This window comes from Oncorhynchus clarkii, chromosome 9 (genome assembly GCF_045791955.1).
Source record: "Oncorhynchus clarkii lewisi isolate Uvic-CL-2024 chromosome 9, UVic_Ocla_1.0, whole genome shotgun sequence".
In the NCBI taxonomy this organism is placed as follows: Eukaryota; Metazoa; Chordata; class Actinopteri; order Salmoniformes; family Salmonidae; genus Oncorhynchus; species Oncorhynchus clarkii.
The window spans coordinates 6,013,504-6,025,606 of NC_092155.1; the positions used below are offsets into that span (position 1 = coordinate 6,013,504).

At 43.9% G+C, this 12,103-nt stretch overlaps 1 protein-coding gene across 1 annotated transcript; it reads left to right on the top strand.

The window, feature by feature from the left end:
* Window positions 1-1,903: 1,903 nt before the first annotated feature.
* LOC139417020 (endonuclease domain-containing 1 protein-like) lies at window positions 1,904-11,458 on the top strand. Its single transcript, XM_071166253.1, has 5 exons — window positions 1,904-1,916; window positions 4,893-5,080; window positions 10,392-10,398; window positions 10,475-10,728; window positions 10,892-11,458. Exons 1-5 carry the CDS (start codon window positions 1,904-1,906, stop codon window positions 11,456-11,458), a joined length of 1,029 nt encoding a protein of 342 aa, XP_071022354.1.
* The last annotated feature ends 645 nt before the right edge of the window (window positions 11,459-12,103 follow it).

Genomic DNA, 12,103 nt, shown 5'->3' on the forward strand with positions numbered 1-12,103 from the left:
ATAACCTCCTGACTAACCTCCTGAGAGGGTGATGTTCCTGACTATCCTCCTGAGAGGGTGATGTTCCTGACTAACCTCCTGAGAGGGTGATGTTCCTGACTAACCTCCTGAGAGGGTGATGTTCCTGACTAACCTCCTGAGAGGGTGATGTTCCTGACTAACCTCCTGAGAGGGTGATGTTCCTGACTAACCTCCTGAGAGGGTGATGTTGCTGAATAACCTCCTGACTAATCTCCCGAGAGGGTGATGTTGCTGAATAACCTCCTGACTAACCTCCTGAGAGGGTGATGTTGCTGAATAACCTCCTGACTAACCTCCTGAGAGGGTGATGTTTCTGAATAACCTCCTGACTAACCTCCTGAGAGGGTGATGTTGCTGAATAACCTCCTGACTAACCTCCTGAGAGGGTGATGTTCCTGACTATCCTCCTGAGAGGGTGATGTTCCTGACTAACCTCCTGAGAGGGTGATGTTCCTGACAAACCTCCTGAGAGGGTGATGTTCCTGACTAACCTCCTGAGAGGGTGATGTTGCTGAATAACCTCCTGACTAACCTCCTGAGAGGGTGATGTTCCTGACTAACCTCCTGAGAGGGTGATGTTGCTGAATAACCTCCTGACTAACCTCCTGAGAGGGTGATGTTCCTGGCTAACCTCCTGAGAGGGTGATGTTCCTGACTAACCTCCTGAGAGGGTGATGTTGCTGAATAACCTCCTGACTAACCTCCTGAGAGGGTGATGTTGCTGAATAACCTCCTGACTAACCTCCTGAGAGGGTGATGTTGCTGACTAACCTCCTGACTAACCTCCTGAGAGGGTGATGTTCCTGACTAACCTCCTGAGAGGGTGATGTTCCTGACTAACCTCCTGAGAGGGTGATGTTGCTGAATAACCTCCTGACTAATCTCCTGAGAGGGTGATGTTGCCGAATAACCTCCTGACTAACCTCCTGAGAGGGTGATGTTGCTGAATAACCTCCTGAGAGGGTGATGTTGCTGAATAACCTCCTGACTATCCTCCTGAGAGGGTGATGTTGCTGAATAACCTCCTGACTAACCTCCTGAGAGGGTGATGTTGCTGAATAATCTCCTGACTAACCTCCTGAGAGGGTGATGTTCCTGACTAACCTCCTGAGAGGGTGATGTTCCTGACTAACCTCCTGACTAACCTCCTGAGAGGGTGATGTTCCTGACTAACCTCCTGAGAGGGTGATGTTCCTGACTAACCTCCTGAGAGGGTGATGTTGCTGAATAACCTCCTGACTAATCTCCTGAGAGGGTGATGTTGCTGAATAACCTCCTGACTAACCTCCTGAGAGGGTGATGTTGCTGAATAACCTCCTGACTAATCTCCCGAGAGGGTGATGTTCCTGTTGGTCGGGAGGTTCCCAACTTCTTTACATCTGTCTGGGTGATGGGGTGGGATGTGTTTCAACCTGAGAAGAACAGAGCGGAAACATAAGGGGGGGATTAACCTCACTGCTCAAATGTCAGTGTTGGTTCAAGCTACTGAGAACCTCCACTACCTTTATTAATGTGCAATGGTTTCGTAAACAGTTTCGCATATTCATAGGCTTGATCAAGTTGTAGACATTGTATGTAATCAGCTACACTCCTTGTGGTGGAAAATGGTGTTTCATTAAGCATATCTTTCCTCTTTTTTCCTCCTTCGATATTAAATGGAGTTCTGGAGAAAATCGACACCTTGTAGCAGAACGTTTTCACGTACTAACCCGGGGAATACCACGGGGAATACCACGGGGAATACCACGGGGAATACCACGGGGAATACCACGGGGAATACCGCCACGGGGAATACCACCACGGGGAATACCACCACGGGGAATACCACGGGGAATACCACGGGGAATACCATGGGGAATACCAATATAGACGGCTGCATACGATGCCTTTGGATGGTAAGATGAAACAACGAGATCTCCATGTGGATTGGCTGATGTAATAATGTACAAATAAATTGGCTGGCTAACATGCCTAGACTGAACAGAACACAGCTGGTTAGCTGCACTTTCAACGTTTTTTAAATCACATGTGAGATGAAGAGGTGTGAAATGAACGCTTCAGTTGTCATCTTTGGTATCTGAATTATTGTTTATAGATGTGCGACATTTGTTATTAGCTGACTAGGAAGTTCCTCAATTCAGGGTAAAAAATAAATAAATCTGGGTCTTCCCAATTGACACATTGCTGACTTTACAATGATTTAGTTTAGTTGTTCATCTCTTAACAGCTGATATGCAGGAATAGGTCGCCAGCTAGTTTTTGGATCCGATGCCAATTTAGCTTGACTAGCGAGCTGATAAAAAGCACCGACTCGACATCTGAATTAAAAATTCACATGAAAGTAATTTGTTGAGCATTTAAACAACTTGGTAAATAAATCAACGTAAATGTCAAAGTTATTCGCTCTGTTCGCTCTGGAACATTTTCTCCCAAACGGGGACGTTAATTCAGACATTGATTTGATTATTTCCGCTACTTGTCGCAAGGTGTTATGGGATAGCCTCCCCGGTGAAGGAAACATCGACGAGGCCTTCAAGATTAATCAAAAAACGACACCTTAAAATCAGCAGTTTAATTGGGATTAAAACACGCCAATTCTGACATATATTGCCTTTGAAATTCTGCCTTTTATCGTTGTCGATTGGGACACAACTGCCTGACTTGATTTTGGTTTAGTTCACTTATCCGACATGACACTATAGGGCAGCGATCATCCACAGAAGTGCCTGTTTTCTCCACCGCAGTAAACTAAGTTTAAGTCTAAAAAAAATCCAGGGGAGGGACAAAATAAGGATGTTTGCGTGTAATATTTTCCTGTTTTAAATCCAACCGGATGTCTAGCCAGTCTCAACTGGCGAAAATCCACCAATGGGAATGCGAGACAATCTCAAGGAACTGTATCCAACTACGTGTGGTCCAATCATATTCACCCTTTGACCTTAGCTCCGCCCCAGAACCAAACGGCGGCCATGACACTTTCTCCTCATCGGATCGTTGTTTAAATCACAAGGAGAGTTACAGAGGAAGTATCTTTTATAAGGTTGAATGAAATGGATTGTAATCTTATTGCTACATCTGTGAAGTTATAAGAAGAATGGAAAAGTGAATTGAAAACATTATACAGTTCTATCTCTGCAGTCATGATGCCCGTAGTATTGGTTCGGTATCGGTAACTACCGGTACAATCAGCGGCCACTTGTCTGCATTTTCAATACTATTTTTACAATCGTATCTATTTTAATGTATACTATCTCTTATATTCGTGCTTTGTTGTATGTTGTAAGACGTCTGTGAAGTTGTGAAATCGTGTGAAGGTGATGCAGGCTACAGTTCGGTAACATTAACATGCTACTGGACAGTAGTTTATTTTCGGTTCCAGTGTTTAACACAGTTTTATTCAACATGTATCAGTCATGGATTAGCTAATACATGTATTATGTCATCTAGTTTAATGGTGTGCTAATTGCTGTTACGTCCGCCTCTAGGAGGAGGGAAAGCAACACCCTGATACAACTCAACTCCCCGTGGAGTGAAAAAGGTATGTGATCGTAGGAAGCGGGGAAGGACGGCAGGGAAAAATACCGTTTACGGGGAATTTATTCTCCATTAAACACGTTAAGGTGGGGAAACTGAGCTGGACGGAACCAAAGCAAAGGAAGTAAAATAGTCTCCTACCTTACCTGCCTTCCCACAGCTTCCCTAACCTTCAGCACCAACTGGCGGCTAACCAGAATACAGGGGGAAGAAGAAGACCTCCCAGGTCTTATCTAGTGTGCATAGACAGATTCAATACTACGGGTTATGTATGCCTGCGGGCCTCTTGCCTAAACATTCCCAGGGTGCCTTCCCCTTCCCCCACTGGGAACAATGAAACAATTTCAATAAATCAAAAACACTCAGTCCTACGGCACATCCAGTCCTACACATACCTCTGCAGGAGAGGCTACACAATACTTTCAACAACTTTTACAGACCAACAGCCAACACAGGATGCCATTTCCTGAAATACACACACACAAACCTACAACAACACAGAAACTGTGGAACGTAACATCTGCCTTGCATTTCTATCTACACATGAATATGGTTCTGCAATGTTAGGTAGGCTATTCTGTTCCCTTGGCATTCTGCAAGCATGAATACTTTACAACAATGGAAGATGTGCATTGTGTTAATCGTACTAGTTGTCCATGTATTGAATGATACACAACTTTCCATAAATGCAGTGTGGACTTTTTACAGATGAAACCCCTTTCCATTGTGACACTCCCTTCCTGTATCTGTCATAAAGGCCTATGCATTCTTTGTCCTTTAGTTACACAACTAAATCTAGTAGCTGTCACTTCCCTTTCATGCTGTAGGTCTGCTCTCATGGTGCTGAGAATGTTTAGTACTGTAGCTGTCACTTCCCTTTCATGCTGTAGGTCTGCTCTCATGGTGTTGAGAATGTTTAGTACTGTAGCTGTCACTTCCCTTTCATGCTGTAGGTCTGCTCTCATGGTGCTGAGAATGCTTAGTACTGTAGCTGTCACTTCCCTTTCATGCTGTAGATCTGCTCTCATGGTGCTGAGAATGTTTAGTACTGTAGCTGTCACTTCCCTTTCATGCTGTAGATCTGCTCTCATGGTGCTGAGAATGCTTAGTACTGTAGCTGTCACTTCCCTTTCATGCTGTAGATCAGCTGTCATGATGCTGAGAATGCTTAGTACTGTAGCTGTCACTTCCCTTTCATGCTGTAGATCTGCTCTCATGGTGCTGAGAATGTTTAGTACTGTAGCTGTCACTTCCCTTTCATGCTGTAGATCTGCTCTCATGGTGCTGAGAATGCTTAGTACTGTAGCTGTCACTTATGTATTCTCTGTATGTATTAGGTATGAACCCTTGGACAAACAGGTCCCTCCAGCGCTCCCTCCTGCCTCATGTTCGGCTCCTGTCCCTGGTGATCTACCCCAGGCCCTCTTGTATCCACCCCAGGCTTCTGAACCTGCCCCAGTGGGGAGAAGACCAGAAGAGGGTGATGTCCTTCCTGTCTCCAAGTTCTGCCTCAAAATGTGCTGGGGTGAGTTTTTACATAATAAATGAGAAGCTTAGAAATTGTCATTTAATATTTTATTCTCTCATGATGTATCAATGTCTCAGGATGCCACTGGGTAAACATTATCTAACTGAATGATGAACCTTTCTGTGATGACATGTGGAAGAAGATGAGTCCTGTCTGGTATAATTAGTGGTCAAGACTGGACAAGGAGGGTTGGATAAACTCCTCTCTATGAAGATGAGTCCTGTCTGGTATAATTAGTGGTCAAGACTGGACAAGGAGGGTTGGATAAACTCCTCTCTATGAAGATGAGTCCTGTCTGGTATAATTAGAGGTCCAGACTGGACAAGGAGGGTTGGATAAACTCCTCTCTATGAAGATGAGTCCTGTCTGGTATAATTATTGGTCAAGACTGGACAAGGAGGGTTGGATCAACTCCTCTGTATGTGGAACAGGTGTGACTATTTATCATGTGTAACAATCAAATCTCCCTATTGGCTGTGTGTTCCACATTCTAAAGTAGAACCATCATTTTACTTGCTGAAATATTGTCCAGAAATGACCTCATTGGACAGAAAGGGGAACTCCTCCCACACGCATGTTGAACAGATATAATGTTTCCCTGAAACAAAGGATTTCTGTAGTTGGTTGAATTGTAAATGACTGGTACGTCCTAGGAACATACTAACTGTGTAATGGTAGCTGAGATATGATGTTTGTATTAAAATATGAATCTAACATAAATAATATTTTCATAATAAACTAAAGTCTAAAAGTGTTAGTTTGTTCCCCAGTCTCCTCTACTCTTACTGAGAAAAGGCCTCTTCAACTGAAGAGTACAGCTGCTGAGTCTGAGGTGTTAAACAGCCCAGTGCTGCTCTGACCACAGTGTTGTTAGGAAACACATTTTCTAACTCTACATACACAGCCTTGTGTCAACTCTTACTGTGAACTACTTCAGTTACTGGTAATAAACTCAGCAGTGTTCATACCACAATACATCAACATAAACAACACCAATAAATGAAACCACTATTAATATCTTCTGGTTTCCAGTAATGAAAACTGAGTTCTGGTTAGTGATATTAACGAATGTGATCTCAGCAACCATAATTCCAGAACAATCCCACTGTTGTAATAGTGTTTTATACATGTAACCTCTACCTGCAAATCAGTAATGAAGGAATAAAAAGGAGAGAGAGAAGGTGGAAGAGAGATACAAAGGTGGAGAGATAAGGGGGAGAGAGGAGTTGAGAGAGACGGAGGATAGATAGGGGCTAGAGAGGAGTGGGAGAAGAGGGAGCGAGATGGATGGATGATAGATAGGGGCTATAGAGGAGTGGGAGAAGAGGGAGAGAGATGGATGGTTGATAGGGGCTATAGAGGAGTGGGGGAAGAGGGAGAGAGGAGTTGAGAGACGGTGGAAGAGAGAGACGAAGGGGGAGAGAAGGGGGAGAGAGGAGTTGAGAGAAGGTGGAAGAGAGAGACGGAGGTGGAGAGAAGGGGGAGAGAGGAGTTGAGAGAAGGTGGAAGAGAGAGACGAAGGGGGAGAGAGGAGTTGAGAGAAGGTGGAAGAGAGAGACGAAGGGGGAGAGAGGAGTTGAGAGAGATGGATGATAGATAGGGTCTATAGAGGAGTGGGAGAAGGGGGGAAGAGGGAGAGATGGATGATAGATAGATAGGGGCTAGAGAGGAGTGGGAGAAGGGGGGAAGAGGGAGAGATGGATAATTGATAGGGGCTAGAGAGGAGTGGGAGAATTGGGAAGAGGGAGAGAGGGATGATAGATAGGGGCTAGAGAGGAGTGGGAGAAGGGGGGAAGAGGGAGAGAGGGATGATAGATAGGGGCAAGAGAGGAGTGGGAGAAGGGGGGAAGAGGGAGAGAGGGATGATAGATAGGGGCTAGAGAGGAGTGGGAGAGAGATGGATAATTGATAGGGGCTAGAGAGGAGTGGGAGAAGGGGGAAGAGGGAGAGAGGGATGATAGATAGGGGCTAGAGAGGAGTGGGAGAAGGGGGGAAGAGGGAGAGAGGGATGATAGATAAGGGCTAGAGAGGAGTGGGAGAAGGGGGAAAAGAGGGAGAGAGGGATGATAGATAGGGGCTAGAGAGGAGTGGGAGAAGGGGGAAAGAGGGAGAGAGGGATGATAGATAGGGGCTAGAGAGGAGTGGGAGAAGGGGGGAAGAGGGAGAGAGGGATGATAGATAGGGGCTAGAGAGGAGTGGGAGAGAGAGATGGATAATTAATAGGGGCTAGAGAGGAGTGGGAGAAGGGGGGGAGAGAGAGATGGAGGCTAGAGAGGAGTGGGAGAAGGGGTGAAGAGTGAGAGAGGGATGATAGATAGGGGCTAGAGAGGAGTGGGAGAAGGGGGAAAGAGGGAGAGAGGGATGATAGATAGGGGCTAGAGAGGAGTGGGAGAGAGATGGATAATTGATAGGGGCTAGAGAGGAGTGGGAGAAGGGGGGACGAGGGAGAGAGGGATGGAGACATGGTTCTGAGACAGCTGTATTCTTCAAAAATCTATAGATTTATCAGTAACTGAAATGACCGTCAAAATATTATTGTCAGGAAATACAATTCTTCAGGAAAGGGAATATGAACTAGAACTGGTGTGACCAATCAAACATAAACCTACTGTCGTCCTACTTCCTGGGACTGGTATGACCAATCAGATGTGAACCTACTGTCGTCCTACTTCCTGGGACTGGTGTGACCAATCAGATATAAACCTACTGTCGTCCTACTTCCTGGGACTGGTGTGACCAATCAGATATAAACCTACTGTCGTCCTACTTCCTGGGACTGGTGTGACCAATCAGATGTGAACCTACTGTCGTCCTACTTCCTGGGACTGGTGTGGTGATCAGATATAAACCTACTGTCGTCCTACTTCCTGGGACTGGTGTGGTGATCAGATATAAACCTACTGTCGTCCTACTTCCTGGGACTGGTGTGACACATCAGATATAAACCTACTGTCGTCCTACTTCCTGGGACTGTGTGGTGATCAGATATAAACCTACTGTCGTCCTACTTCCTGGGACTGGTGTGGTGATCAGATATAAACCTACTGTCGTCCTACTTCCTGGGACTGGTGTGAGCAATCAGATATAAACTACTGTCGTCCTACTTCCTGGGACTGGTGTGAGCAATCAGATATAAACTACTGTCGTCCTACTTCCTGGGACTGGTGTGGTGATCAGACCTCCAGGCCTTTTAACAAGAACCATCACAGACGTATTTGAGGAATTTAAAATAGTCCCTAACTCTGTCATTGTAAAAGCATTTTCCCCGACCCCCTGACCCCCTCCTTGACCTTTCCTAAATTTGTGTTTTTAATTTCACCCCAAAAATGGTTTAAAGGGAATTTTCGTTAAAAATATGTTTTTCCTCCTGCCCCTCAGATGAACCTTTTACTGTTTTTTACTTAGTTACTATTATACAACAGTAATTTGTATTTATACTACCACAGTACCCTCTGATATGTGTATTTATACTACCACAGTACCCTCTGATGTGTGTATTTATACTACCACAGTACCCTCTGATTTGTGTATTTATTTGAACATATCGCCCAGCTCTAGTCGCTACATGCCCAACAACAACAGCTAACAGATAAATAAGTCCAATTAGAAACCAGGTAGAAAGCTCTAATTCAATGTGATAATGGTTGGTTAGTTTCTCTACATGACCAAGAGGTTTTGTTTAAATCCATTGATGACTTTTAGTTTTATTGAAGAAGAAAAAGGGTTTTGAGGCCCTAAAGTAAATATATTGTCACCTCTCTTTTTATTAAATTATTGACCTGTGCAACATTCACCTACTGGGTCAATTGTAACATTTAATTCCCTCCACTTTTGGTTGAATTGTAAACGACTGGTACTTAGTGTGTAATGGTAGCCGAGGTTTTGTTTGACAAAAATATTAATAAGCTGATTACTAAAAGTGTTAGTTTGTTCCCCAGTCTCCTCTACTCTTACTGAGAAAAGGCCTCAACTGAAGAATCTACAGCTGCTGAGTCTGAGGTGTTAACCAGTCCAGTGCTGCTCTGACCACAGTGTTGTTAGGAAACACATTTTCTAACTCTACATACACAGCCTTGTGTCAACTCTTACTGTGAACTACTTCAGTTACTGGTAATACACTCAGCAGTGGTCAGACTATAGATACAGAATACACCAAGTTGGACACATCTTCCTCCATTTCATTCAGTAGGACACATCTTCCTCCGTTTCATTCAGTTGGACACATCTTCCTCTGTTTCATTCAGTTGGACACATCTTCCTCCATTTCAGTCAGTTGGACACATCTTCCTCCGTTTCATTCAGTTGGACACATCTTCCTCCATTTCATTTAGTAGGACACATCTTCCTCCGTTTCATTCAGTAGAACACATCTTCCTCCGTTTCATTCAGTTGGACACATCTTCCTCAATTTCATTCAGTAGGACACATCTTCCTCCATTTCATTCAGTTGGACACATCTTCCTCCATTTCATTCAGTTGGACACATCTTCCTCCATTTCATTCAGATGGACACATCTTCCTCCATTTCATTCAGATGGACACATCTTCCTCCATTTCATTCAGATGGACACATCTTCCTCTGTTTCATTCAGATGGACACATCTTCCTCTGTTTCATTCAGTTGGACACATCTTCCTCCGTTTCATTCAGTAGGACACATCTTCCTCCATTTCATTCAGTAGGACACATCTTCCTCCATTTCATTCAGTAGGACACATCTTCCTCCATTTCATTCAGTAGGACACATCTTCCTCCATTTCATTCAGTAGGACACATCTTCCTCCATTTCATTCTGTAGGACACATCTTCCTCCATTTCATTCAGATGTAGCAACCGTTTTTGAGTCAGAGACGCTAAGCCTTGTGGGATATTACTGAATGTGAACTCAGCAACCGTAATTCCAGAACAGTCCCACTGTGGTAATAGTGTGATGTGTATCTTCTGACAGACTCTATGCTGAGTAAAGTCATGTTTTTATCCTAAAACGTTTTTCTACCAGAACCAAAGTGTGGATGCAGTCACTATTTAGAGCAGTCTAATCTCATTAACCCAGAACTATAATCTTGTGTGATTAAGTTCTGGGTCCATACGAGTCAGAAACTATAGTAGGTGAGTCACATGTTATTTGTTACAGCAGTTTCCATGGAAACATACAGAGGGGTTTATGCAAATCAACCCTTTCTGTCTTGACACATGAAGGAGGAGTCTCTGTAATAACTATTTAAATCAGTCTGTCCTGACTCAGCTCAACAGTCTCCAGTCTACCAACTGGTCTCTGTAACTTCATTTTTGTCTCTGTGGTGTACAGTCTTCAGGTGATGATGGGAGTATTGAATCATCTCTCTACTCTCCTCCTCCTCTCTCTCCTTCCTGTTGCTCTCTCTCATGTAGTGAAGAAGTTCAGCGATGTTCCACAGTGCCAGAAGTTCTTCCTGGAGGGGACAACTCCAAATCTCCCAGGTATTTTGTATGATGGGATAGTCAAGAACGAGGGCCGGTACAAGCCGATTTGCCAGAAGCACAAGAACACCAACAGGTTTGCAACTCTCTACGACACGACCAACAAGATCCCTGTGTTCTCAGCCTACACCTTCACTGGTTATATACCGGGTAGACCAGATGATCTCTGGATGATCGAGCCCCAGGTATGACTAATGTTTATTCATTTAACATAACGTGTCTTTGTTTACTGCTGTATATCACAGACAGTTCTGTTACAGAATATAGAACCACCACTATGGAGGGAGACTTGATTGTGAGAGGGGTTATTGTACAGAGAACTTGTGAATGAAGGATTGTTTCCTGCAGCTCGACGGGGTCAACAGCTCTGAAATGCGGATACAAGATGGACGCCGTTACGAACACCAGGCTGAGCAAAAGGACTATAAATACTCACAAAATAAAAGGGTGAACAGAGGTCACCTCTTCCCAAGTTCACATGCTCATGACCTTGAAACTCAGGAGTCCACCTTTACCCTGACCAACATCGTTCCCCAGGACATCACCTTCAACGATGGCAGCTGGAATGAAATGGAGAGAAATGTCAGAGGAACTCTTGTGAAGAACTGTAAGGATGCTAACGACCAGATAAAAGCCTATGTGGTGACTGGAGCAGTTCCCAACAACAACAACAACAAACTGAACCAACGAGTGAACATCCCGTATCTCATGTGGACAGCCTTCTGCTGTGAAAACAAGAAGTACAAGAAGAACAAGAAGTGGATGGCTGGAGCATACTGGGGGGAGAACGAGGGGGGGAAGGGGGCATTGAATCAACAAACCTTGGGAGCACTCGAAGAGAAGTTGAACAAACATTACCAAGGTAAAGATGTTCCTGTCAAGGTGTTCCCAGGAGATTGTCCAAGATATACTTAACCTACCACTTCCTCCTAACCTAGTTGGAAGAATTTATTCCGTAGCGAGGAATCTTTACAATTCCATGAGAAATAGTTCTGGAATGTTCTTTGGATGATCTGGGTACAGATGCTCTCACCATATCAACAAACTATCATTACTGTTAGAGTAATGATTATCAGGGTTAAATTGGTAATGAGGGTTGTAATGGTAATGAGGGTTGTATTGGTAGTGAGGGTTGTAATGTAATGAGGGTTGTAATGTAATGAGGGTTGTAATGGTAATGAGGGTTATAATGGTAGTGAGGGTTGTAATGGTAATGAGGGTTATACTGGTAATGAGGGTTGTAATGGTAATGAGGGTTGTAATGGTAATGAGGGTTGTAATGGTAATGAGGGTTGTAATGGTAGTGAGGGTTGTAATGGTAATGAGGGTTGTCATGGTTACATGTCAACATATGTACACTTTCAATTGTAATACTTTTCTCTTCTATGTCTATATATATCTATAGTCTCTTCTCTTCCCTCTGTCCATCTCTTCTATGTCTATAGATATCTATAGTCTATACTCTTCCCTCTGTCCATCTCTTCTATGTCTATATATATCTATAGTCTATACTCTTCTCTTCCCTCTGTCCATCTCTTCTATGTCTATATATCTATAGTC